Source organism: Phoenix dactylifera, chromosome 2 (assembly GCF_051530095.1).
Source record: "Phoenix dactylifera cultivar Ajwa chromosome 2, Ajwa_hap1_PhDact_Kaust_v1.1, whole genome shotgun sequence".
NCBI lineage: Eukaryota > Viridiplantae > Streptophyta > Magnoliopsida > Arecales > Arecaceae > Phoenix > Phoenix dactylifera.
Window position 1 is genome coordinate 44,448,450 of NC_143191.1, and position 26,784 is coordinate 44,475,233.

At 43.8% G+C, this 26,784-nt stretch overlaps 2 protein-coding genes across 6 annotated transcripts in view; both read right to left on the minus strand.

The window, feature by feature from the left end:
- Positions 1-6,479, minus strand: part of LOC120106187 (P-loop containing nucleoside triphosphate hydrolases superfamily protein) — a 36,661-nt gene extending 30,182 nt beyond the window's left edge. For 2 of the 4 annotated variants that reach the window (XM_088716562.2, XM_039119096.3), the window contains exons 1-9: positions 6,215-6,479; positions 6,032-6,121; positions 4,371-4,489; positions 2,436-2,549; positions 2,251-2,332; positions 2,090-2,157; positions 1,933-2,007; positions 1,644-1,789; positions 1,457-1,559 (exon numbers count right to left, since the gene is read on the minus strand). In XM_088716562.2, the coding sequence (XP_088572688.2) occupies positions 1,457-1,559; positions 1,644-1,789; positions 1,933-2,007; positions 2,090-2,157; positions 2,251-2,332; positions 2,436-2,549; positions 4,371-4,489; positions 6,032-6,121; positions 6,215-6,338 (921 nt within the window). In that variant the 5' untranslated portion in view covers positions 6,339-6,479. Of the gene's footprint in view, positions 1-1,456; positions 1,560-1,643; positions 1,790-1,932; positions 2,008-2,089; positions 2,158-2,250; positions 2,333-2,435; positions 2,550-3,681; positions 3,765-4,370; positions 4,490-5,218; positions 5,336-6,031; positions 6,122-6,214 lie in introns of those variants that run through there. The other 2 variants (XM_088716563.2, XM_088716564.2) reach the window with 2 other exon arrangements.
- Positions 6,480-7,632: 1,153 nt separating this feature from the next.
- LOC103721759 (magnesium transporter MRS2-1-like) lies at positions 7,633-17,640 on the minus strand. 2 transcript variants are annotated; one of them, XM_026810286.4, is made up of 5 exons: positions 17,020-17,640; positions 13,530-13,658; positions 13,102-13,440; positions 12,967-13,014; positions 7,633-7,783 (listed from the first exon to the last, which is right to left on the minus strand). In XM_026810286.4, the coding sequence occupies exons 1-5, from the start codon at positions 17,569-17,571 to the stop codon at positions 7,676-7,678; spliced, it is 1,176 nt and encodes a 391-aa protein (XP_026666087.2). In that variant the 5' UTR covers positions 17,572-17,640; the 3' UTR covers positions 7,633-7,675. The 2 variants fall into 2 exon arrangements, with proteins under 2 accessions (XP_026666087.2, XP_008810307.2); XM_008812085.6 differs by having other exon boundaries at positions 7,633-8,235; positions 17,020-17,639.
- Positions 17,641-26,784: the final 9,144 nt, after the last annotated feature.

The following is a 26,784-nucleotide window of genomic DNA, read 5'->3' on the forward strand; positions in this document are numbered from 1 at the left end:
ATAAAAGACTGGTGCCCTTCATCTTTTTTCACATCCCCAAGCTTCATCTAGCATCTTTGGGCACTCTTCCAACCAAGTAAAAAGAGAGTCAGAAATATCACTTCCTCTCTTCCCACCCCACTCCCCAAATGTCAACCTACTCGACAATCAATTGCCTAATGAATGTAATTGTATAACACTGGATTAACAATTTGTTCAATTAATTTCTAAGGTACATTCTTTCACCTTTTCCCTCTCCTTTAAACTGCCCATTATTGCAGCTATTTTGGCCCTGGGACGTTTAGGTTTAATATAAGATACTCCTACCTCATTATTGATACGTTCCATGAGCTGCTTGGAATTAGTTGACCTATATGCTCACTCTCATGTCAATTCTGATCCTTTTGGCATCCTAAATAATTGTTGTCTAAACATCTTTTCATTATACACTTGGTCCCATATATCTTGTTCCCTTTCATCGATGCAAATTTAATCCTAATACCTGCCCAGATCCATGAAACCCCATCTTCAGTCATGAAAACTTCCCCAGAAAGAGCATTAGCCCATCTATGTTAGTAATTGGTACTTTTCGTGCACCTCTAACAGTCTTTAGGCCAAGACAAGGTGAATATGTGGTTGTTGTGAGACTGCATCAGATATTTGTCCTCACAATCTAAATTTCACTAATATGTTGCAACACAGTTCAGATTTGGGTCTTTCATCTAAATGTTGTGGACAAGTATATTTAATTTGATAATAAAGATATAGTTCCTTCAAAATGAAACTCTTCCTTAAAGATTTTGTAATGAGCTGAACATGTTTCACAAGAAGATCTAATCACATAAAATTGTTAACACCCGTGTTATTTCTACATTTATGACTAGGCAATTTTATGTTTAATCATTCTAAGTAGCAGTATTTTTTTTTTTGTTCTTCTTACTTGCTAGAAGCTTTATGCTAAATAAGATCATTCCATAATTTCCATTCTTTCAACTTGGGAGAACCTTTTAAGTGCTCCAATTTTTTCTCCTCCAAGAGAACACTACAAACTTTCTCCTACATTTGCCAGGCAATTCCACTTACCATATAACCCCAAGTGGAAAGTTATTATTGCTATTTTAGCTAAGGCATAATTGTATCCCTAAGTACATTTTCTGCACCTAGAGACTGTCATGTCAATCCACATGTGCTATAAATCTTCCTTTATTGGATCTTGATTAGACAACTACTAATGATAAGTATAAAGAACAAAGCATAAGGAGAAATTCAGAGGCCTAGTGTAGTAGTAAAACTGCAAAATAATGCTACTGATATGATCATGTGAATCAAGAATGAGAGAGCTAAGGAATTCATATCAGCATAATAACATGAAATATAAGGAAACAGCACAGAGGTAGATCTTTACACAAGGGTTTACGATATTTTAATATGACAAATTTAGTCCTTGCTAATGAATTTGTGGCAATTTAAGTATTACCTGTGCAAGCGTTATGTTACAAATGATTGCAGTATTTGCATTTCCGCCGAGTGCAGGTTGCAAAATCCGAGTGAGCTTGCTGTCCCGATATGGAACATGACTCCTATCAGACATTTTCACCATAAGGAACTGTTTGCAGTTTACATGATTAGTCAAAATAACCATTGCAGCAAATCTTACATCTTACCCTTGGCTCTCTGCACCTTCGCTTAGCTTTTTTATAACAGTACCAAGTGTCAGTAGGCTTTTATTAATATGGGAACCCTCTTTTAGACGCACACCTTCTGCACCAGTCTTTGCAGCACGTTCTGAACCAGCTAAATCCACTAAATTCTAAACATACCAAGAAAATTCTCAGGTTTACTCATGAGGTGACAATCCAAACAATACCCAAAGAGAGAGAGAGAGAGAATAAAAGAAATAGATAAAGAATGAAGAAAAAGGTGATAAAAGCTAATATGTCCTTCATCACATACCAGAACAGAAACGCGAACTGCATCACAAGAATCAACAATATCACTATCTTCAACTTTTTCCCGACTCTCAACTATCTGAAGTTCCACTTAAATAGTAAATAATAAAGGCTAAAGAACTTCATTGTTAAATATACAAGGTCCAAGGCATGAAAATTACCATGCGAAATATTGTATGAGACCTGCTACTGTAAAGATTCATGTTTGTCTCTCCAATGTGACGATGAGCTTCATGGATGAAAATAAAACATAAATTTCATCTTTCAATTGTTAGAAAATAACCAGTGCCGTAAAATGAAGAAAGAATGCAGAAAGACCTACATTCTCCGAACTCCATTAAATCAAGGACCTGTTCAGGGCAAGTAACGATTTCCTCTCTCAAACCAGCAACATATATGCCCCTCTTCAACAAAAAGGAGGTAAGTTACAAAAAAAAGAGGAGGGAAGAATTATTGGATGGATCATGAGAATAACGATATGTTTAAATAAGTCAGGATGTTTGATACCTCAATACTCTCGTGAATTTGTAACTTCCGATGCTCTGGAGCCAACAAATCATTAATTTCTTCATTATATATTTCCATGTAAGACATGCGAACAAGGAATTCCCTGCCCAAATCCTAAAGGAAAAAGGAAAGAACAAATTTTTGTGGTCAAACTTATCATTTTTTTTCAACCTTAATTATCACAATATGCTTGGAAAAATCATGTGGCTGAGTAATGCTAACTATGAGAAAGCATGGTGTAGTTTTATGGACAGGATACAGCATTAGTTGATGAGAGAGGCACCGGAGTCTGCTATATTGAGAATATCGAGTTAAACCTTGGAGATTAAGGGTCTAAATATTTGTAAAACAAAAGCAGAGTATCTGAGATGCAAATTTTGTAGAAACGGGAATGAAAATGAGTTCATGATAAACAAATTCTGGGCAGTTTCATCATCTTGATATTATTAAACAAAATGGTGGACAGATAAAAAAGCATCTGATTTTCAATTGATTGGCATCCTCTCCTATTGGGCAGGGTTTCAGGTTTGATCTCATATCACCACTGTATTTTTTCACCATCAACACCCCACCCCCTTGAAAAAAAAAAGATCAACGCACATCGCATTGAATTAAAAACTGATAATAAAGTGACAAAGTGCTTACACGGTGAGATAAGATTGCTGTTGCCGATAAAGAAAATTTTCATAAAAATGCAGAAAGACCCACAATGTTGTCCAGTCTAGAACACTAAGCAACTATAATGATCAAAGCAAACAAGATGAGAAAAGAATGGTGAGGAATGAACATGCTTAAAAGGCTTAGGAGTTGCACCAAGAAAAACATGCTGAGGAATTATTTCAGAACAAAAAGATAACAGAGAAATTTCTAAAGATACAGATTGATGTAGTTGAGGTGTTTTAAAGTGCTGTATGGTCATCATGCGCCTGCAACGCTTCAGAGTAATCATACAGGATAAGACTATAGTCAATGATGTCTGTGGGTTAGGATGTAAGAGAACAATAGGCCCAAAATGCACCAGTATAGTAACATATCAAAGATTAATTTCTTAAGTTGCATAAGAGTAGGGCTTGGATATATCAGACAGATTTAAGAGTTGTGAATATAAGATAAGGTCAATAGTGCTGCACTGAGCATAAATGTCAAACTCATGAGGATCAGGAAATGGCAAAAGAAGTACACCAATAATCAGGATAGAAGATGTGAATAAAGAATTGAAAAAGGAGCATGTTGATAAAGGAAGTACTGTTTAAATTCTCTTTCTTTTCCGAGTCACTACCCTTTCTGTCCAAATCACTTCCCCTTTTCTTTAATTTGCAAATCTCAATCAGATAATTCTTCTCTGATAACACCAGCTCCTGCAGAGATTTCTCGATTTCAAAATGTCTAGAAGCCTTGAGCACATACAGTCATACTCAATTTGACGGAATTGTTTGATCTTAAAGGAGATCTTCTATAATTTCTCATGCAAGGACAGGCTCAAAAAATTCATCCATAAGGCTTTTTAGTTACAGTGATTAGTAATAAATACACAACCAAAGAAAGAGGAAAAACTATTGGCAGGCTGTGAATTTACTCTAGTCCATTAGTCCAGATTAAGAACACAGTGTTTTCAAATTGTCACTCACAAATTACTGGATCTTGATTATGCATTGTTATACTTCAACCAACAAAATCATGCTTTAATTTAAAAAAAGAAAACAGAAAAAAGAAAAACGTCAACTGAAAATTAAACTGTCACACTGGGTATTTTTCTGCAGCAGATTAACTTTTTGCATTTACCGAACAAGTATCATCAGAAACACTGAAGCGTATCTTCCACATTAGGTAGCTTTGAAACAACATCTTGTCAGCACAAAGCATACAGAAAGACAAACAAGAAGGAAAAGATTGAAAGAAAGATAGATATACAGAGAATAATAACAAATAGAACACCTCTTGAATACTCTGAAATAAGTCATGCACGGCAAGAGGGATGATCCCTGGTTCAGTGACAGATCCTCTCATTGTGTATGTCTTACCACTATTTGTCTGTCCATAGGCAAAGACAGTACCTGTCCGCAAAGTAAAAAGAAAAGGATATGCAACCAAGCATTAATCGACACTTAGAATACATGAGACGTTATAAAATGAAAAATGCCATGTTTGATGGTATCATCAATTAGATTGGAGTAAAAATAGGCAAAAAGTTATTAAATTATTTATCAGTATACACGAGAGAATGGAAGCAGTAGAGATGCATCCTGTAGTATAGATAGTTTACCTTCATGCTGAATTTATGGTTTAGAAGTCCAATGAAAAAGAACTTAATTACAAGACATGATATGTCTATAAATTTTATCAATCACAAATTCAAAATACAAGTGAATGGCGAGAACGATTGTGTGCCAGTTACAGCAACGTCAGCTTTTTTATAAAAGCAAGAGATAATAGTACTTTAGCAGATAAGGAAGTTCTTTTGCCAGGCAGCAATAAAACAAATACCAAAGAAGTCACTGCCCCATTATCAAATCATGCATGCTTAATGTAAAAATACCAAATCACTAGTCTCTACCCTTATTTTTGGTCACAACATAATACAATCAGCAAAATCCAGTCTTTATATTGCAAGCACTAGCAGGTAATCAGATCATCCAAGAAAATTTACAATGGATAGCCTTCTTCACATGTTTTAAAATGTGAAATATCAATGCTAATTGTGCAGTGTAAAACACTAATATGTTAGTGCAACAACCTTTTTGATGAACAAAGGAATGATCAAATTGGAAAAGCTAGACACTTACAACAGTCTCATAGGCCTGAATACGTTACTGTTCCACTTAGATGTAAGAACAAGGCAATCCTCCCTATGAATATCCACTTGGCCATTCACTAACTACAATCTTTTGGCAACTTTCCAACACCGAACCTGTATGTCCGTGCCCATTCCATATAAATGCAATAGTGAAAACAAACCAAGTAATAGGGTCCTTTAATCAGTATGCCCAATGAAATTTAAAAACTACAGTCAAATTTCTATTGAAGTGCACGAGCTCAGTTATATAAACTAGACTTTTACCATTTGTTTTTTTTTAATAAAGTGGGTTTATGCAATTAGTAGAGCAAATCAGATGCTGCTAACATATACATGTATAGAGATGAAGCTGCTATAATGAGAGGTGCAAACTTAGTATGTTCCACATTTCCAGTGGTATATTTCTCTACCAACAACTTGTTTTCAATTTAGATGAGGCAGCACTATCTATACTGGAATGTTCAACCGTATTTGGCACCAGTACACACCATATTATTATAAGCAATATCTTGCTCGACACTTTTGGTGCAGCTAGAAAAATCAATTCCGGAATTACGATAAAAAATCAGTTGCCGAACAATTATTCGAACAAATGCATCCATCATGATATTGCTTTGCGATCTCGTCAAATCAGAGGACTGAAACAAGTACAAAATATTAGCACGTACATGAATAATGAAAGAAATCAAGAAAAGAAAAAACTCGCACCAATGAAACAAAACGAACGAACAGAGAAACAATGAACAGAGATTAAACAAGGGGACGGAAGGAGGCTCATGGGAGATGCAGTTAACTAGCGTACCGTTGAATCCTCGAACAACAGAGGCCACGATATCTTTCGTCCGAGCCTCGTAGACATCCAAAGTCATGCAGTCTTCCCCAAAAATCCTATCTGCCGACCGACGAGATGAAATTAACTTGGGATCAAGAAACCTAAAACATAGGGTTTAATATCAAGAAACAAGAAAAGGAGAAGAAACCCAACCGAATTCGAATTTGGTCGACTGGTTGGCGAGGTGGATGGAGTTGCTGGAGATCCTCCAAGGGGTGTTCTTGGCATCCTCCGGCGAGAGAGGCCTCGCCCTCACCGTCACATATATTCGCTCCATCACTGCAAGAAGAAACGCGGAGAAGACGGTTCACGGAGGGAGAGAGAGAGAAAGAGAGGAGAAGAGAAGGTGAGGGGGAGAACGAGAGAGAGTAGGGATTAGATCTGGACTGTGGAGGAACTGGCACTTGGGCGAAATAAACCTCGGCCTCCGCCCTCTTATTTTCCCGCTCGAGAGAGTGGAGCGAGAACGAGCGAAGTGACAGAAATAGCCTCGGAACAGGAGAGAGAGGTTGGCAGGATTGATAGTGGGATGGACAGTATCCGACCACGGTTTTTTGGTCCAATAAAATTCGGATACAAATTTGGATAATCAATTCAAAAATGCGGATATGATGCAGATATACTAGATTTTTTCAGATCTTACTAGACCTAAACTAAAAAAAATTCAAATATCATATGAGACAATAATTCAAATATCCATTTTCTAGTTTCTACCTGCCAATTACAACAAGTGACAATTGTAAGATGCCTTGAAGGTGCAATCTTGGACAACGTATTTTTTATAAAGTTGTTAATTTTTATTATTGATAAATACCTTTTAAAATTATATTTTTTTAATTGAATTTTAGATTTATGATTTTGTTTTTATTGCTAGTTTTTATCATTGAATTTTACTTAAATTTGAATAATATTTTAAAAAATATCCAATCATCTTTATATTCAAATAAAAAAATGAATATATTTAATATTCGATTCATATCTATATTCCATTTTCTGCTATATCTTTCGTAGATGATTGTCGAGCAAAGTAATGGGCTATAAATTATTCCACATGCAATAGACGTTGGAGTGGAGATGAATGACAATGACAGAGAGTATTGAAGGGATAAAGATCTTTCTTTATTTATGCGTGTGTAAAGGCTGCTTTACAAATCTCTAGAGTAAATACTTTTGATATATTAAAACAAAAATTCACGATATTAGCCAGCCATTCATCTTCCTCAAATAATCAACGATGAATCACCACTTTTTGATAAAGAAAAAACCATAGCAATCCCCTTAAAAAACAAAAATGCTGCAGAAAGTAAGCAACTTCACGATAGAGCTCCGTAACAGTAAGGGCTTACAGAATTCATATATAAGCACTACCTGCCATGCCAGGTAACAAGGAAGAACTGCATTTGGTGAATATATAACTGCAAAAACATTTTTTAAATTTTTTTTTGGAAGAGTATTGAAATCCTCCTATTAAGCATGTCGGAACCAGCGATGGAATTATAATAAGAAACTCCTCACCCAGAATGCCTCTCAAGACCATGGGACCTCATCTAAGCCGCTGAGACGCTGGCACATTGAAGCACAACACTGAATCCTATTTTATTCAGCCAACATTGACTAATATAATTTTGTGAACTTCACCCAATTTTCCTTTAAAGCCAGACATGCCAACTTATACAAATTTCTGCTGCCCACAAGATCCGTGGAGAAAGAAGTTGCAAAAGTCTGTTAAGATGAAAATATAGCAAGAAAGTTAGAAGCGTCACTAATATATCCTCTCATCCTACAGTAGCAATATTACTTATATCCCCTAAGCTTTTCCTCGGAAGAATGGTATATATATAGGGGATAGAAATATGATGGCCTCTTATGCAATTGCTGCTTCTGAATTCATAGCAGATTGCACTGAGAGAAATCAGTTTCTGTCCTCTATATCTGCGACGTGCCTACAAAGGGAATAATCTTCTGTATCTAAAATAACATAGGAAGGAGCAGAATATAACTACACCGGATACTCCAGTGATTATAAGCACCCACTGGAATGCTCTCGGTTTTTCAAATAATGTTATTGAAAAATTCATGCCAAAGATCCCTGCAACAACCCCAAAGATGGCGACAACAAATGTTGCAACTGTTAGCAGCAACTCAAATTGGATCAGTTGATTCCGAACATTGTCCTGAAAGCAGAGATTCAAGTCAATGATGAACAATTCAGTGGGTAAAAGGGCTTAGAGTGTCTGATGGACTTACACTACTCTACATTTTAAGAAAAAAGAAACAAATATCTTTTCACGAAAAAAAGAGATACGCAAATATCAATTCTTTCATCGACAACACTAGCATTCAGTTTGTGCAATACACATTATTATTTTAGAAGAAAGACTACTTGATACGACTGTCATCAATCAAGAAATCAGGACAGAGACCTTCCTATGTAAAACGCCTCTGTTAACCTTTCAGTTTTCTTCTCCGTAACTAATTTATAGAGAGATGAGCACATGAGGACGAATAAATATAATAAAAAGCAAGTGCAGGTAGGGTAGTCTCTTAGAGCAGGGGAGTGTTGACACATGACTATTGTGGAGCCAAAGTGGGCAGTCGTGCAATTCAGAGTCAGCAGAACAGGTACCGAGCACCGTACCGGTTGCCCGGCGAGATCAATCGGTACGGGCCCACGCCATGTTGTGCCGTGCCCATACCGACACAGAAGAAGAGACAGGAGAAAGGAAGAACAAGAGAGGAAAAAAGAGAGAGAAGGGGGAGGCCAGCAGAGAGCCAGTGGAGGGCCGGAGAGCTGCCGCGCGGAGGAGGCAAAGGCTGGAGAAATGCCGGAAAGCTACGGAAAACAGTTGAACCGGAGACGCACCTTTTCCGCAATTAGCACAAAGGGAGTTCTCACATTCTGCTCTTTCTCACCAAGACCCCTCCAGTCTCTTGTTTCATTCGAAATAGGGGCCGGAGGGGCCCTTTTATTTTGAGATTTTAAAATATTTTAAAAAATAAGTGAAGTCGCCACTGGGTTTGCCGACTTTTACTTAAAATCTCCAAAAATAAAAGAAGCCCCTCCAACCCCTGTTTCAAAAGAAATAGAGAATCAGAGCGAGTGCCTCTTCCCCAGCTCCTTCCTCCGCACGACGGCTCTCTTGCCTCAACCTTTCTCTCTCTTCCTTCCTCTTCCTCTCTCTCCCTCCCCCGCTCTCTCTCTCTCTTCCCCCTTTTCCTTCGTCTTCTCCCCCTCCAGCGCCGATCTCGTTTTCATCACCGAAACCATCTCTGTCCGCAGCCGGTACGGCTCGAGACACCCCGAACCGGGCAATTCGGGACAGTTCCGCCGACCTTGGTGCAATTGCTCTTTTATATGGTACTATAGTTTGATGGTGCAACAACCAAGTCATAGAGTCCGGGACTTCTAGTTTCTATGCATCCAGAAAGCAGAGAAAGAAAAATACCACGGTCAAAACACCCAGATAGGGTTTCTTTGATTGTCAAGGTGAACAAGTAGTTGCTTAAATTCGGAATCCTCTATGTTTTATAAATTCCTACATAAAAACAACTATTTGCTTAATTTTAGAAAAAATATACTTAACAATTTGTACTTAAAGGTTGTTAGGAGTCTTGTCAGTAAAGCCCCATGCAACTTGAGTTACATAAGCGGGCCAACATGCTTGTTTGAATGCCTACAAGTAGAGTTGATCATGTGTCGGGCTTAGGCCAAGAAAATGCCAAATTTTAAATACACTCGAACCGAAGCCCAATTAAAAATGAATATAGTTTAGGCCCAAGGACCGACCCATGATCAGCTTTACCTGCAACTCAAATTGCACAATAAATTGAGTTGCTTGTTGGACTATAACTCAAGGCTATCATGTGGTATGTTGAATCGTGGTCAAAATGGCCGTGAGATAAGTTGCAGTTGTTCAAATAGGTATCTTAATTTAAGAAAAAAAAAATCTCTTTATTCTATCTGGATCAAAGCTTTAGCACCTCACCCCATGTTATTGCCTCCCTCCCTTTTGGTGCCCCATCTCAACCTCACCTCCCTCCAAATCTCCCTAATCGTACCTCACCAGACCTCTCCCCAATCTCTCCTCCACCTCCTTCACTACCCCTCTCCTCTCTCACCTCGCTCTCAAATCCCTCCTTGTTGCCACACTTGATGTTGTCGCAGGCCTCCCCCACCTTGGGGAAGCCCACAACCACCTCCTCTATGTCAATCTTCACCGTAGTAGCTTCCTCATCACCCACATCCTCTATCACCTTGCCGACCACCGTGTCACCACCCACCCCTACTCAATCCTCATCTTTGCCCAAATCCTGCACTCCAACCCTTTCCTTTGAACCGCCCTCATTTGCAATGCTGCCCTCACCTATGGTGACATCCACCCTCCTACTCCTCCATCACCCACACCTCTGCTTCTACACCACCATGCACCACCTCTAGCCCCCTATCCCACACCTCTCCTTCACCTTCTTCACCCTCCATAAAGCCATCACCGCTGCCCGCTCCATCCCCATAGGGGTCCAGGTCCACGCCCTCGCCCTCGCCCTCGCCATCGATAGCTTTGATATTAACCTCTTCATCCAAAATACCTCATCTCCATGTACGTCGAGTGCTCCAACTTAGCATCCACTAGCAAGTGTTCGACAAAATATCTGTCAGATACACCATATCTTAGACTTCATTGATGTTGGCGACATAGGTTCTATTGAAGGGCTTTTAGAGTAACTTTGGTGAAGAACATGGCATGGTATGTTGACCCGGCTCGTACCAGCCGGTTCAGCCTATACCGGACCAGTCCAGTTTCTGACCGGTCCGATTCAAGCATGGAAAACGGCTGCCCCGAGAGCGGTACAAGCCCGGTACCGGTGCGAACTGGACCGGTTCGCACCAGTACTCGCACTCGGGGAAGCGAGCCTGCGGGTGGGGCAGCACACGCCCGTGCGAGCACGTTTAATGCCACTCTGCGGCATTTAACGCGCGCGGCCGCACACGTTTTTCTGTGCACGCTATGCGTTGGCCGGTTTGGTACCGGTTCAAACCGATCTGAACTAGAACCATACCGGTCCAGTAGGCGACCGGTACGCTTACCAGTACCGGTACAGCATATCTTGGAACATGGTGGCACGAACTACCATAATCACGAGATAGGGCCACACCCCCTCTCCTCTCCATCTTTCTAGTTTCACCACTCTTTTCTCCAAACTCTCCTCCAAACCATGGTATGCTGAACCAGCCCGTACCGGCCGGTTCAGCACGTACTGTATCGGTCCGATCCCTGACCGATACGGTTTCGTAGTGAAAAATAGTTCCAGCCCTATTGGGGCTGGAACCGAGCAGTACAGAGCCCGTACCGGCCGGTATCGGTCGGTATAAGAGCGAATCGGACGGTGCGAATCGGACGGAACCGGACTGATTCCAACCGATTCGCCTATTGCGAACTGGCACCGGCATTTAAATGCCACTAGCTGGGGAATTATGCCGCTCTGTGGCATTTAATGCCACAGCGGGATGCCACAGCCCACTGTGGCATTGTGGCCGTGCACGCGCCACGCGCCGTTGGCCAATTCATTATAGGTACAAACCGGTCCGAACCGGTACCGTATCTGTCCGATAGGTGACCGGTTCTGTATCAGTCCAATAGGCGACCGGTACGCCTACCGGTACAGGTACAGCATACCTTGCTCCAAACACAAAAAGTGGGTTTCATTGTAAGTCAACCGTTACAACTTAAGTTGCAACACAACTTGAATTGCAGTGTAACTTCAACTATAGGGCTTCAAACAACCTCTTAAATCAAATGTAAATCATTGCTACTATATACATTCATGAAATCTATGAAGAATGGTTTGCAATGTAATTATTGCTCTACAAAGAGTGTTTTGGACTTTGGAGAGCACAAGATTTTTCAAAAATTTATACAAATAAGCTACCAATCACATGTTTATCAATACTAGAACTTTGTACATTTCATAGCTCAATGATCTACTGAATTCATATAATTTATCTTGTGTATAAACTAGTGGAATAAATTAAATATCAAGGCATGTGACTGCACCTAGGGTGGTCTGGCTACAGTTCTACAATAATATTCATGTGTGCTGGCAAAAGAACTTATTTATTTTCTCGGTGAACTAAAAAGTATTTCTTCAAGCCAATAGCACTAAGTCTTATGGTAATCACAACAATAATGCTCAATTTTTGTGCTCAGATTGAGGGCACTTGAATTCCCTGAAATCGGTAATGGGATTTTTGATGAACTTTATCCTTTTACCCCAACTTCTAATCAACAATTTTGTATTAGTAAGCTACAGAAGACAACATGCTCGATACATACATATAACTCCGTATTACTATGTTTTGAGAATTAGCTGCACCTGAAGTTCCCATCCCACTGTCATTTAAGACTCATCGCAGGCATACATCATTGAATTAGTGGACATTTCTTGTTATTGAATTTTTTTTACATGATCGAGGCACATAATATTATCCCAACAGAATTTACTTATCTATAGTTATCATGGAACGCTACTCTAATGCTTGTATAATAGCAGAGATATCAGTAGACGTCATCATCAGTCACATGTCTTCACAAGAAAACAAAGCACTACTATTACAGGTTCGCTAAAATGTATATAATACATCTATCAGAACATTGTCACATTATCATCAGAAATTAAAGAATCACTTGACTTGTAGAAAGAAATGATTTTTATTTCTCTCTTGTTTAGTCATCCGATTTGACAAAATAGATCAGAAAGAATCAGTTGTTCGGATCATGAAATGGCTTATGTGTCATTAATAATTTTTTAACCCCTTTGGATCAGCTCAGTATGGCATTGTATGTTCCAAATATAATCACGAGCAAGGTACAGCATTAACCATAAAACTCAGGAGAAGGGAAAAATACCAGTTGAATGTTGATAAAATCTTCTGTGTCATCAATGTACTCCTTTAGCTGAAAAGATAGTGTAGACAACCAATCTTTAGATATTTAAATTATGCCAGAGAATGTTATAAAAATAAAATAAAATTCATTGATTACCGAGGTCAGTTTGTTAAGAGTGCTATCAATGACCACAAAGTAAGCTTCCAACAGCATCTCCAACTCCTCTACGTTTTCGGTGTTGCCAGAACTTTTCATACTATCTTCTTGTCTGCTTCTAGCAAGGCTCAAGTTCTTCTCAACAAGCTTGCGAGGTTCAGGTGGTGAAGAAACAGGTGAAACTGGAGCAGAAACTGATACTCCAGCACCAATACAACCAAATCCTTGCATAGACTGGTCACTGTAGAATGATGCTTCCTTTCGTCTTTTCTTCTCCGTAAGATACATTTCAGCCATATCACCATCATCATCCATCAACTGCTCTATCTCATCCCGAGCCTATCCAAGCAAAACTTTAATGGTATTAAAAACAGCAGGAGAGAGATATATATGAAATTGCTAAGCGGCAGCTGACATTAAGGGTCTACCTTTTGAACTCTCCTAGTCAATGCAACGAGCCTGCTTTTCAATCGGCGCACATGTTCCAAGTTAAGTGTGCTGATCTTTGATGTCAGCTCATCTAATGCAGGGTATGCTTCAATTTCTAGTTCAGCAACCTAATGAATTTTACAGTCATCTTCAGTTTCTATTCAGGGACAAAATGTAGACACACACATATGATATTAATATCAGCCAGCCACGAATCATAAATAATTGTTATGCACTTCAGCAGATGAATAAGATCCACAATTAGTTAAATACAAAAACAAAAGATACAGGTTAAAATAAGAAACATAGAGGTGAAGATTCTACTTCAGGTCTCATGAACTGGTTTGAACTAAGTTTAAGCATACATTTGCAATATTAAGGATGCATTCACTAGGGAAAATGGAAACAAAACTGCATTCAGAATAAACCACTTGAGAACAGCACCTTTACATATGGTGGCAAAAGGTGTCTAACATTGACTGATTCAATATTTTCTTCAAAAATTAGAAATATTGGTCCATACTTTCTCAAAAATTTAAAGCATTGATTCCTTTTCTTGTGAAAATATACACATAGTATCTCAAATATTTTCTGTTTGTTGGCAGTGGTCAATGGGCTCCTGGCACCTGTGGTGGCTCCTGGCACCTGTGGTGATAATAGTCCAGGTGTTAATTATCTGCAGTTCAGAACAGGGCCAGTTAATTGTACACAGTGGGTAATCGATCAACAAACAAGTGGGTCACACAAGAGTATAAAGCCCCAGAACTTCAGTGGTATATATTATAATTCAGAATTGTAGACCCAATATATAAAGGATCTTGCTTGCAGGTTATTGTTAAGAGTAAGCGAAAAAGGAGACATCTATTTATGGATGCACAAAGGAATCCATGCATGGGTGAGTTATTTTATTTATAACATAAATGTTTTAAGATGCACCTTCTCAGCTACAATTTTTGACTATGACTACAGAATCCACATGCATTCATGTTGTCATATGATATCAATGCAAAGCTATTTATAAGCAATGTAATCGTACCCAATCACCTCTTGCCACTCGCACAATTGCTAAGTGTTTGAGAGAGAGAGAGAGGCATTCTTTCTGTAGTTTGAAGGCCAAACAGGGTGGAAGGGAATACTGGTGAAGCATTGTCTATATGCATTTCATATCTATATATTTTTCACACTCTGACAATTAGTACAATATCCTGTATATTCAAATTCAGAATGGAGTCCTTATTAAGTCCTAGTGTGCTACAAACACACATAACCTTAATTTTATGATTACCCATGTGAAAGAATGAGCATTATGTACACATAAATCTCAGCATTCATTGAGGCTTTGAGAGGGGCATAGTATAATGTGATAATTTCAAAAGATAAATAATGTGGTGGTCATTTACCTATGGTGGATGGCGGCCATGATCTATTTTAATATCTTTTAAGAGAAACATCATTATCCAAGGTTTTATTGAGAAATACAGGGAAGAAATTTAGTGTCCTTGTTTAGAGCATAATCTTAAGCGAGAAAGTAGTCTGCCTTACTTATTTTGTTCTGGAGCATTTCCCTGCCTTCTTACAAGATAAGGATAACTTGAGAATGGAGATGAAAAGTTGAAAGAACTTCTTGGTAAAGCTTCTTTTCTTCCATTAATGGATTTCAGTGCAGCACGGCATGATGTGTTGCATCAAAACATGCAGCACTAGCACACTGCCAACAGTGAACTAGTACTTAGCATGATGATATGCCAATACATGCAAGCATTGGCACTAAACGACATGGTGAACCATGATCTAAATCTTCCAATGCTAAGCCGGCATGCCACTAGTACACCAAGGAATGCATTTTAAACTACACAATTTGGTTATGAAGCCCTGCAAACATGAAGTTTTATGTTTTCTTTGGTTTGTCATTTGGGATTCTTATACACTACGATGTCCTCTTAAGGATTGTTGAAAGGACCAATTTCCACAAAAGTTTGTGGTTAGGAGAGTTGGCTGTAGTTTTACGCTTAATTTTTGGAAAGGCTCTGCCAATTTTCAGATGAGGCTTCACTATCTTCAAAGTCTTCTAAGGTCAAAATGTGTGAAGCAAGCTAATGTTGGGTGTCGGACAACGATAAGTGGTACCTGATTTTGAAGGAGATTCAACCAACAATTCAGTTGAAAGACTTAGAGGAAAGCAAGGGAAAATTAGGAAGTTTACATTTCAAGAGGATCTTGATAGGAGCATAGTGTCAGTAAATACAAAGGAACACAAACGTAGCAAGCAGAGACAAGTTCACAAGGCATGGTCCAGAGATCTCAAATCATCTTCTTATCTTTGACCCTATATTGGATTTTCTAAATCTCTTCAGTCATCTTTGTGTGGCAAACTTTCACTACATTTTCAAAATATGAAAAACAAAATTTCTTTGTGAAAGTGAAAGCAAGAGCCCGTATGAGAGAAAGTCCAGCAACCAAAAAGAGGACAGAAATAGACTCCTTACTGTCAAGGAAATTGTCTATATATTATAGTTGTCTGACAATAACAAAATTCCTTCTCTTTCATAGCCGGCCGGCTGTATCAATTTCATTTGCATTTGAAATTACGCAGTTTGCTCTCACTTGATTTTCTTTGTCATGTTCCTGATTCATCCACTTCCAATGGAACATGACCCAGTTTGACCCGGACATTTGCTCTTTCCGTTCACGACCCGTCATGCATCTTAATGATACTCTTTCTCAAGTCAATACAGGTATCTTGACTGTTCCAGAATATATCAAATCAATAGGCTGGGTTGCTGGGTGGCATCATTTATCAATTGATTAGTGATGATGGTCTTGTTTCCACCGCAGTCCAATACCTTGGATTGGACTATTGAAAATTTGGTTTCACATTCATGCACATAGCATGTCCTTTGATGGTCTGTGCGGTACACTTCTAAATCATGAAGCATTCTCACCATCAACCAGGTTACTCTTCAATTCAAAATTCTGCAAACAATGCCACTAAAGCTCCTTCCAGAGATAAGTATTCTTCACGCATCTCCAACAACAAACTCCATGGAAACCAATCCAACAACTCCTCAAGTAGCAATTATTCAGTATTTTTCTAGAGTAGATTCACAAATCCTTTTATGTAATCGATCAAGATCCATTTAACAGTCTTTTGCCTGCACCAACTGCATTACTATGTTATGCCCGCAAAGAGAACACCCAAGGTACCGATACCATATGTCCGATAACAAACCAATCCGGTACCATGTTAATGAGTACCGATTCAGTCTCAAATACTATATCCATTTTCCATGCAGGAGGGGGGACAATCACCACACCATATCACTGTTGCATCAACCATCCAAACTCTAAACTCGTTTTGTACTCTTCGACCAATATCGGTTCAGTTATCGGTTTAGGTTCAGGTTGTCTCCTAAGCCACTATATTAGAGCAAATCTCGCATGAAAGAAACCTAGAGTCTAAAGCGCGAAACAAGGGAATCAAGATGGTACCTGTGCATCAAGGAAGGTGCAGGCGGCCTCGAGTGCGACCTCGAGTGCCCGGAACTCGAAGGGGAGGCAGTCCGGCGGAGTGGACCCGCCGGCGAGGGCGTCCACAGAGTGGGCGGTGAGGCGGCGCTGGAGCTCCGCGACGTACTGCAAGACATAGACGTCGGAGGAGTTGAGGAGGAACACCTCGTCGGCGGTGATGATGCAGCGGATCTGCTCGAGATTGACGACGATGGCCTTCTCCCGGCCAAGGATGGTGGAGGGGTAGACGAAAAGCGGGTCCAGGAGGCGGAGGTCGCGGGCTGGGAGGTCGCACCGCCGCATCATCGTGAACTTGTCCACTTCGATCACCTGCGAGCCCCCCGTCGTGGAGTCGACGCAGATCCACGACCGGCGGCCCTGACCCCGCTTCTTGAGCCCCAGGAAGTCCATGCCCTGGAAGAGGGGGCGGTGCCCGGCGCAGGCGGCGGAGGGTTCCTGAGGATTCGAGGCCGCCGGTGTGGCGGTGGCGAACGAGGGTTTGGGCGGGAGGAGCCGCTCTTTGAGCTCCGCCATGGGAGGACAGGGGAGATTGGCGAAAATTCTCTTCTATTTAAACGTATCGGGAGTACGAGATCGTCGGAACGTGTGGGCTCCCACCGCCCAGGCCAAAACGTTATCACTAGGATGAGGCACGTCAACGATCCGTACCGAGGCGTAGGACCAAGATTTTTCCAAGGTTTGGTTCAATCCCTGGCAAAAAAGAAACAGTGGCCTATTTCGGGTTAGGTTGTGTCAATTTCGTGTGGGATGTTGAATTCTAGGTAGAGCTAATTATTGTACCAAACTTAGATGGAGAAGAATGTTGCGATTCTGGGACTCAAACCAGACTTGAAGGTTAGGGGAAAATTCGGTGATTCAAGTGGCTTGCTACTTTGCAGTCTTACTTGATTTTGGTAGTTGAAGCCTTGGTTTCTTGGAGTTGCAAGGCACAAGACTAGAAAATAACCTCCATTGGGAGTTGTGAGTTCTTATTCTTGATGATACTGAACAAAGTCAACCAACAGGTGCCATTCAAAATGGAAATCCCATGCGACTTGAAGAATGATGGTATCATATTCAATACATAAATCTCTTATCAGATAACTTTTAGCTTGGTGGAAGTGACAAACCTAAAATAGTTCCCGGGAAAAGTGAGCAACTATTATGTACGTGGTTCAGTATGGAAATGGGGAATGAAGTAATGATTTTCTAAGTGCCGAAGTGGCTTTGGAGATGGGATGAGGGTCTGCAGTCACTTTGCGAGTCGCAACGCAAGAGTGAATGGTCTTCACTTTCCAACACTCTAACATTAATTAAATCAGATATGTTGTTACTAGTTTTATTGTTCGAATAAAACAAGAAATTGACATAAGAGAATAGGTGCAGGAGGTCAGGCCTCAAACCAACGGTTCTGTTCCTGAAGCCGAGCTTCAGGCTACCTGGGCCGGACTGGTTGGAGGGGGATACAACCACTGTGGTGGCATGGATTAACAACAGTTCATCGCTGTTCATTTTAAGTACCCAGCCCCCTGCTGGATATTTGGTGTCCAGAGCTCCGACTACAGAAGCTAGTGGTCATTCATGTCGTCTTTTTTTTTTTTTTGCTAAAACGGATATATCTACATTACAGGTATGGATACAGCCAAAAAAGTTAAAAAATAATAGGTCTCGAAGCGCACCTAGTAACCCTCTCTCCCCCACCCAAAGAGTATCCTTGAAGTGGTTGGTCACATATAAGGCCACCCAATCCGCTGCCCCATTGGCCTCTTTATACACATGCTTTGTCTGCAAAGCCATTCCACTATAGACCATAGTCCGGATGTTCCTAAGCAGCGGATGGTAGTCACCCACCCCACCTACGTTCTGCTGAATCCAGCCAGTGACTGTCACTGAATCGCCCTCGAGCAGTACAACTCTTGCCTGCAGTTCCCGCCGAGCATAACTTAAGCCAGCCCAAGCCACCCTCAGCTCAACCTCCGGGATCAAGGTGTCGAAGATCTGCCAACCACCAGCCGCAATCACTCTGGACTTCGGCCTTCTGATGATAAAGCCGGCACATCCCCTTCTCCCACCATCCAATAGGCATCTGTCAAAATTTACCTTGAGGAAACTTGGCGATGGGGGCTCCCAGGCAAAAAATACCATACGAGATGCTCCACGAGCAGAAGTAGAGCCCCAGATATCCTGAGCTATCAAGGGTCCATCCAACAGCTGCGATTGAGCAATCTCTATCGCCTAGAGTCAGGCCCGCTCGACCATGAATCTCGGTGGGGGACAGCTCTTACCAAATGTCCAGGTGTTCCTGGACAGCCAGATCTGATAAGCTATATAGGTCACCATAGTAGCCACCTGTCGGGATCACGGGATAATAGCCCGCCATCTGATCACCTGCAGAAAGGACGTCGAGTGACACCAAACCTCCAATGGGTCATGGCAAGCTCCGAGATCCTCCTCGCATGTTGGCACTGGAATAAAGCATGGTCTGCTGACTCAACCACCTGGCACAAGGGGCACTGAGGGTGAACATCCAAACCCCTTCCACTCAGGACAAAATCTCGTTGGGAGCCAGCCCCAGGCAACCTTCTAGAGGAATAAGGCCACCCTCGGGTGCAGGCCGAAGCGCGTAATCCACCCTCGGGTGCTGCTCACTTTGGAAAATGCTGTAGAAATCGCCCACCCTAATCTTGGATCTGCAGGTCGAGCTCCACACTCTCACGTCGGGGCTGGCACATCCCGAAATTGGCACTAACTAGATCCTCTCCGCAAGCTGATCTCCAAATAGCTGGGTGATCCGGGTGGTATCCCACCCTACCCCTCCAGGGCGAAGAAGGTCGCATACCCAAAGTCCTCCCAAGGCCTCGACATGGACCATAGTTGGCCAATGCCTAACCAGGAGCGAGTCCACTCAGGGGTCTTCCACTGCATCCACACTCTGCCCATCGTCGATCGGCCATCTACAGTTAGTCAAGACCAAAGGCACATACCTACGGATCTCTCGCCAAATGGAAGAGCATTTTCGGCCCCTTGTCAGTACCTCACCCATCCAAGCAAGACCATACAGGGCTGCCATCACCTAACTCCAAAAGCAATATGGCTCCAGAACAAATCTGGCTGCATGCCGGGTGATCAGTGCCTTTCTCCTCATCAAAAGAGATTGCACCTTAGTCCCCCAACTTAGGTTGGCTGGCAGATAGACTCCCAAGCTACAAGATGCACCCCGTGGCCACCGCCATAAGACCCCTAGAGAAAGGCCTGAACAAGCCGCTCGATGCTCGGCAGCACCGTCTTAGGGACAACGGTATTGAACATGAGGTAGACCGGCATAGAGCACAAGACCGACCTCATCAAGGTCACCCTACCCATCATGGACAGCGAAGCCGCCCCCAGCCCTCCGACCGCTCTTAGATACACTAAACCACACTGAGGCACTCTGACACTCACAACCTCTTTCCGATAATAGAGACTCCCAAATAGTACCAAGGCCCTATTTTGTTCCCTCATGCCAAACATCCCTCTGATCTCCTATCGCACCCGCATTTCTGTACTCGGACTCTATCATATACCCATTCTATGTCAAGCTTCACTGCCATGAAGCAATGCCGCCTCGGAGCTCGGTGCAGATCCCACTCATCTCTTGGGCAATCATAACATTGTCAGAGATGCTTCACCTTCCAACAAAAGCTTCCTGCTCTTGACAAATGAGACCAGGTAGCAATGGCTTCATCCTGCCTATCAGAATCTTAGCTACTACCTTGTAGAGGGTGGTACATAGACTGATAGGCCTATAGTGGCTAGGTTCCGCCGCATCGTGCCGCTTCGGAATCAAAGTAACCAAAGTGGCCTTCCAATCGTCTGTCGTGACTGTCGTATTGAAGAATAACTGGACTACCTCCACCACCGCCCTTCCAACAATACCCCAGTACCTCCAGAAGAAGGAGGGGGGGAAGCCACCAGGCCCTGGGGCTTTGTCCTCACCCAGAGCCCAAACTGCCTCCCTGACCTTAGACTCGAAGATGGCTCTCACCAAGACAGCATTCTTCACCGCCCCCACCACAGTGTTTGGCTGCGGAAACATGGTGTTGCCCTCAGATCCGCCATCCTCCATCTACCTGGATCTAAAAAAGCCCACCAGCACTCGTCGGATCGAGCTCTCCTCCTCTACCCACTACCTAGTCCCATCCCTCAAGGAACGAATCATACTTCTTTGCCTTCTAATAATGGTCGATCGGTGGAAGAAGAGAGTGTTCCTATCGTCCTCCTTCATCCACTGGACTCGGAACTTCGGTTTTCAAAACACCTCCTGCTACCTCAGGAGAAAGTGGTGCATGGCGAGCTTCCGCCACAAATTACTCAAGTCGGCCTCTGACAGCCCACCCATATGGTCCTCCCTCCCCTGAAGCTCGGCAATGGACGCATCCACCTCCTCTAGCCTCCTGAATATATCCCCTACTACAACACAGTTCCACCTATGGAGTCTACGCTTGGTAAGCTCCAGTCTGCGCGAACCCTCTGCATGGCATCACTCTGTACCGACATTGCCTTTGCCTCTTGGACAATGTCCCAGGACTGGAGGTACGACAACCATATCTTCTCAAAGCAGAATGGGGGCTGCAGCTGACACAACCTAGAATGTCGGAAAGTGCTGAATCTAACATGGAGATACAACCGCCCGATCGATCTTCTCTCAGACTTTGGCTCGGCCCTCGCGATTATTGCACCAAGTAAACCGCGATCTGGAGAAACCAAGGTCCACCAGCTCATTCCTCACCAAAAACTTTGAAACTCTCTCCTTTCCACCTTGTCGGTATGGGCACTGCTACCTCGCTTCTCGCACGACCCAAAATGCAATTGAAATCTCCTGCCACCAAGGTCGGGACCCCCTAGGATATAAGGCTAGTGACCTCCTCCTACAGTAGTCTCCTCGACTTGTGGTCAATGCTAGCATATACACCACACTAATCCTAAGGAGCTTCATCAAGCTCAGAGATTACTAATATAACTTGCTGAGGGCTGTTGCAGAACACATCCACTATTGCCACCCCTGCTTCCAGTAAGATACCCCCTAACAGCCCCGAAGACTCCACTACGAAGGACTCCCAAACAGCCCCCAAGTGGTTTTAAACTCGATAAAGGCTACGTCCTGACAATTGCATCTCACATAGGATAGGAGGCCAACCAAGCAACTAATCGGACTGCCAATTTCATCCATTATCATTCTATTGACTCCACTAGGTCTTCCGACTCACAAGAACATAAAGTGCTGGCCTTTCCTTGATACTTTGGAATGTACTTGTTGTGGTTCAAATTTGGCCCAAGGGTGACCATGTCAGAGGAGTCAGGGGAGCCACTGGTAGTTGGAAGAAGAAGACGATGGCCACCTCCTGCATGACGGCGGCAGCGGACCTGCACAAAGCCTCACCGGTGTTTTCGGCGAGGGCCCTCCGACGATCAAGTTAGAGTGGGGCAAATTTGGTCCAGCCAAAAGTCCCTTAGAAGTTACCTGACTGGGCTATTTATAATTCCGGTGGAGAGGCTCAAGTGGCAGAGGCACTGTTTTCCCTCATCATGAGGGGACGTGGTTCTGAGCTGCATGGTGCGCAGCTTAAGCTGGTGGGTAGCATGTGGTACTGTCCGTTCTTGAAAACGGTAAGGTGTTGACAGTCACAGCAGGATATGACCGGAGTAGTCATGGTACCATTCTTTAACTGTCGAGGGTCAGCTATCGAAGCGTGGCATGGTGGTGCTATAATGTACGGCCACATAGAAAGGCGTAGGCATGCACATAGATGCGGCTGTTCGCGAGGCCGAGCCCGTTGAGAGGTCGCATCATGCATTTGACGAGGTTGGCTGGACGGATGCTGGGGGTAGCTCGGCTTCTCAGGTTCTGAGGTGTGCTCGGTGGAGCGCCCCAAGCTCGAGGATCGGGGCGTACTACTGAAGTAGGCGCTCCGAGCTTGGTCGGAGTGGGTCGGCGAACATTGGAGGCACCCCGAACTTGGTCGGGGGAGTCGGCGAATATCTAAAGCCAATGGAGCTTTTGGCGAAGTCCGAAGTCGAGCTGGTTTTGGGCCGGACTGTGGATTCAACCGGACGATGTTGGCGTTTATTGGGCCAAAACTGGGCAACCTTTTAGCTGTGGGCTGGATGATCCATTTCGCCCCCCATCATTTAGCCCCCACTTCCGAGGTCGAGTGGCCTTTCAACTCGAGCGACGGAAGTAGGCGGACCATTAATCGTCCAGTGCTTTAGTCAAGTGTTTATGAAGAGATGCATATCAAACTAGATATACCTCAGCACATTTCATAGCTAGGAGCTTGGCGTCGGACTTGGGAGGCTTGAGCTGCCACATTTTCCTGAGTATAATCCGTCGTGGGAATTTGTCGGTGTTCCACGTAGGCATTCTTTTCAGAAGGGTTGCTGGAATGGGACGAGGAGGGGTTGACCATTAATACCCCATCCCCTGAAGCATCCCGTCTGGCGGAATGCAAGAAGCCAGCCATTAATGCTCCCTTCTCTAAAGCGTCAAGCCAGATGGAATGCAAGAGGCTAGCTATCAACGTTTCGAGCTCCGGAGCGCCCTCTATAATGATCAGCATTTAGTGCGACGATTCGAAAAGATTTACTGAGGCTGTCTTAAGGCCCATCACATGGCGAACCCCGACTCGTCTGATCGTTTAGGCTACCTAATCGGAGCCGCTGTAGTAGGATATATAAGGCCTGAAAGAGGGGCCCTAGGATCGTTGCTTGACCCTCCCTGCTCCTTGTCCTCTTCTTTCAGCCGCCATTGCTATGGTGTTAGAGCTTTTCTCCGGGTACTCTCCGAGCTTTCCGTCAATCTTTGCATCGGGCATTACTTTCACCTCCTGGCGGTCATTCCCTTTCTCTTCCTGATCACCTTTTTCGGCGAGCTTTCGGGTAGGTATTTTATCCCTTCTTTCGGTCGCTCGGAGAGTCTTTCATATTCTCCCCTTTTTGTAATCTAAGACCAAAGCAATGGACTCGCCGATGAGGGCATCGTTGTTCGATGTAGGTCCATCACGAGCTCAGGCCTCTTCCAATGTGGGGGAGGTTGAGCTCGAGGGGGGCCCGAGCCCGTATGGAACCGGCTCGCTCATAAGCGACGAGGATCTGGGCTCGGTCCAAGCCTGATTCTTCATTCTTCTGGAGTTCGTCCTCGAGCTCTCGGATCTCAGAGGGCGAGTCACCAACCCACCTAATGGTTGGGTCGGAGGTACGTAGATACGCTCCGAGCAGGGTTGAGGTTTTCTCTACACGAATTCGTGGAGGAGCTCTTGACGGCCTATGTCCTGGTGCCTGCACAGCTCGCCCCGAACTCGTGGAGAATAATCATCGGCTTCCTCGCCCTTTGCCAGGCACATAGTCTCTCCCTCTCAGTGAATATCTTCAGAAGTTGCTTTATATTAAAAGGCAACCCTGTGGACAAAAGATGGTGGTACTTCTCCCCTCGAGAAGGCCGCAAGCTGTTTGGGGGCATGCCCATTTCCATTCACGGATGGAAGAATAATGTTTTCTTTATTTTCTCCGAGCAGTCGTGGGGATTTAATCCGACTTAAAACTTTCCGCTGGCTTCGGCGAACAATAGGCTTCCACGGTTGTTGTAGTCTGAGCAGGGGACCTTAGATAGTTTACTCGGACTAAAAGAAACTCATCGGCTCCCGACCTGCTTAGCGAGGAGGCCTTAGTGAATCTTGGTCTGAGCCCACCTTGTCCCGAGGGTAAGAGTAGTTTAGCTTTTTCTTCTTTCTTTTTATGTCGGATTCTAATAAGATCTTTTGTCTCCAGACATTGCAAACATGATCTTCAATACCGAGACGTTGATAGCCGCGTATAGGAAGAAGAGAGCCGCCCTCAAAGGGGTCCGACCTGAGGGGAGGCCGAAGAAAGCAAAAGTCGCATCTGACCTTGAGACTAAGCGGGGAGAGCTCGAGGTCATTGCCTCTGCTCGGGTCGGACTCCGCCAAGGCTTTGCAGTAGAGGCCGAGATGCCCCAGTCAACGATTGGAGAAGATCCTTTTGACCAAGTGGCGGTCGCACCCGTCAATCAAGTTCTGGAGGTCGGGGCAATTGCCCACCCGCTTGGATTGAACCCCAAGCTGGGGAGTAGGCCCGGGACTTTAATCCCCTCTATAGCTCCAATGTGTGCTGAGGCTGCGACCTTCTCCGAGGTTCCGGCCTTAGCAAGGGTCGAGCCCATGTTCTCCGAGCCCAGTAGGGAGCAATTGCAACATCAACATCGTGCACCTGAGGGCAATTTAGCCCTCGAGTCCGAGGACGTTGCTCGCGGGCTCGTGCACAGCATCATGCTCCCGCGTGACCGCGCACTGATGGAGGAGAGCCTTGGCGATCTCGTCCAACACATCTACTCGGCGAGCGTGTGGGTGAGTAATGTCGTCCTTTCGTTCCTTATTTATTTTCTTTGTGAATGTTCGACTGTTGTTGATACTTTATCTTTTCGTGCTAGTCTCTTCACGTGGTCGATGTGCTGATGTCCAGCATGCTTGCCGACTGGGAGGAGCTGAGAGTGCTCAGGCCGATGATGAAGCGTGCCGAGCTCTAGGAGTAGGAGGCCAAAGCCTGGGCGGCAACTGCTGCGCAACGGTAGCAAGAGGCCGAGGAATGGGCGGCGGCCATTGAGCAGCAGTAGCGCGAGGCCGAGGAGAAGGCTACAGCTACCGCGCAGTGGCTTCGGATGGCCAAGAAGAAAGTGCGAGCTACCGAAGTCCTAATAAAGGACAGGCTCGCCCAAATCCAAGATATGGAGGCCGAGCATTCCCAGGCTCGCTCCTCTTCTGCAAGCTGCATCTCCGAGCTCGAAGCCGTCCTGGTTAGACTTCAGGACGAAGCAGAGGAACGGGAACTACAAATTGAGCAACTCAAAAATCTAGTGGAGTCGTCCGCCCGTGTGGCTGTCGAGAAATTTCATCAGTCGGAGAAGTACTTCGCCGACCTGGCGGAAGGGGCTACTGCTGCCATGGTTCAAGGCTTCGATAATTGTCGCCTCCAAGTCTAGCAGTTCTACCCTAGAGTTGATCTTAGTAGCCTTGAGCCAAACCTGGACGAAGCTGCCGAGGCGGACGAGAACGCTGCGAAGGCCAATGCCGAGGTCAGGCCAGAGATCGCCTCCGAAGCTGTCGCTGGGATGGAATCAGTAGCCATTCCTGGTGCCAGTGTTGGAGCTGAGGCTAGCAGAGACGGTGCTTCCGAGGTCACAACTAGAACGGAGGCCGCACCCGACGCCAATGTGGAAGTCATCCACGTCGATTAATTTTTTGTTTTTATTTTTGTGAAGTCGGTCGTTTGGGCCCTTTGTAGCTAACCCAACCTCAAGGTCGGGCACCCTTGTATTTGGCCTTCGGCTTTTGTTATCAATGAAGTTCATATTTCTTCAATATGGTTTGCCTTGGATCAAGTATTTGAGCTCGTCCTGCTTCATGCTTGGATATCGAGATCCGAACTACGTAACTTAGGTCCAAGCCTATCTCACATTGCAAGAGGCACGTTTGGCATTTGCAGAAGTCTTCTGGCTCGGCATATACCTCTGATTCGAAGATAAACCTTACATGGAGAGAGCTTGTAGCTCTTTGTTTAATAGTGCAGGCCGCTTTAAGCCTTGCCAAAGAGAGAGAAATCGGAGGAGGAAGAAACTGACTGGAGATTAGCTTAAGGATAGAAGCCCACCCGAGGGCCAATGCCAACTCGAAAATACAGGTGAGCTCGGTGATAAGC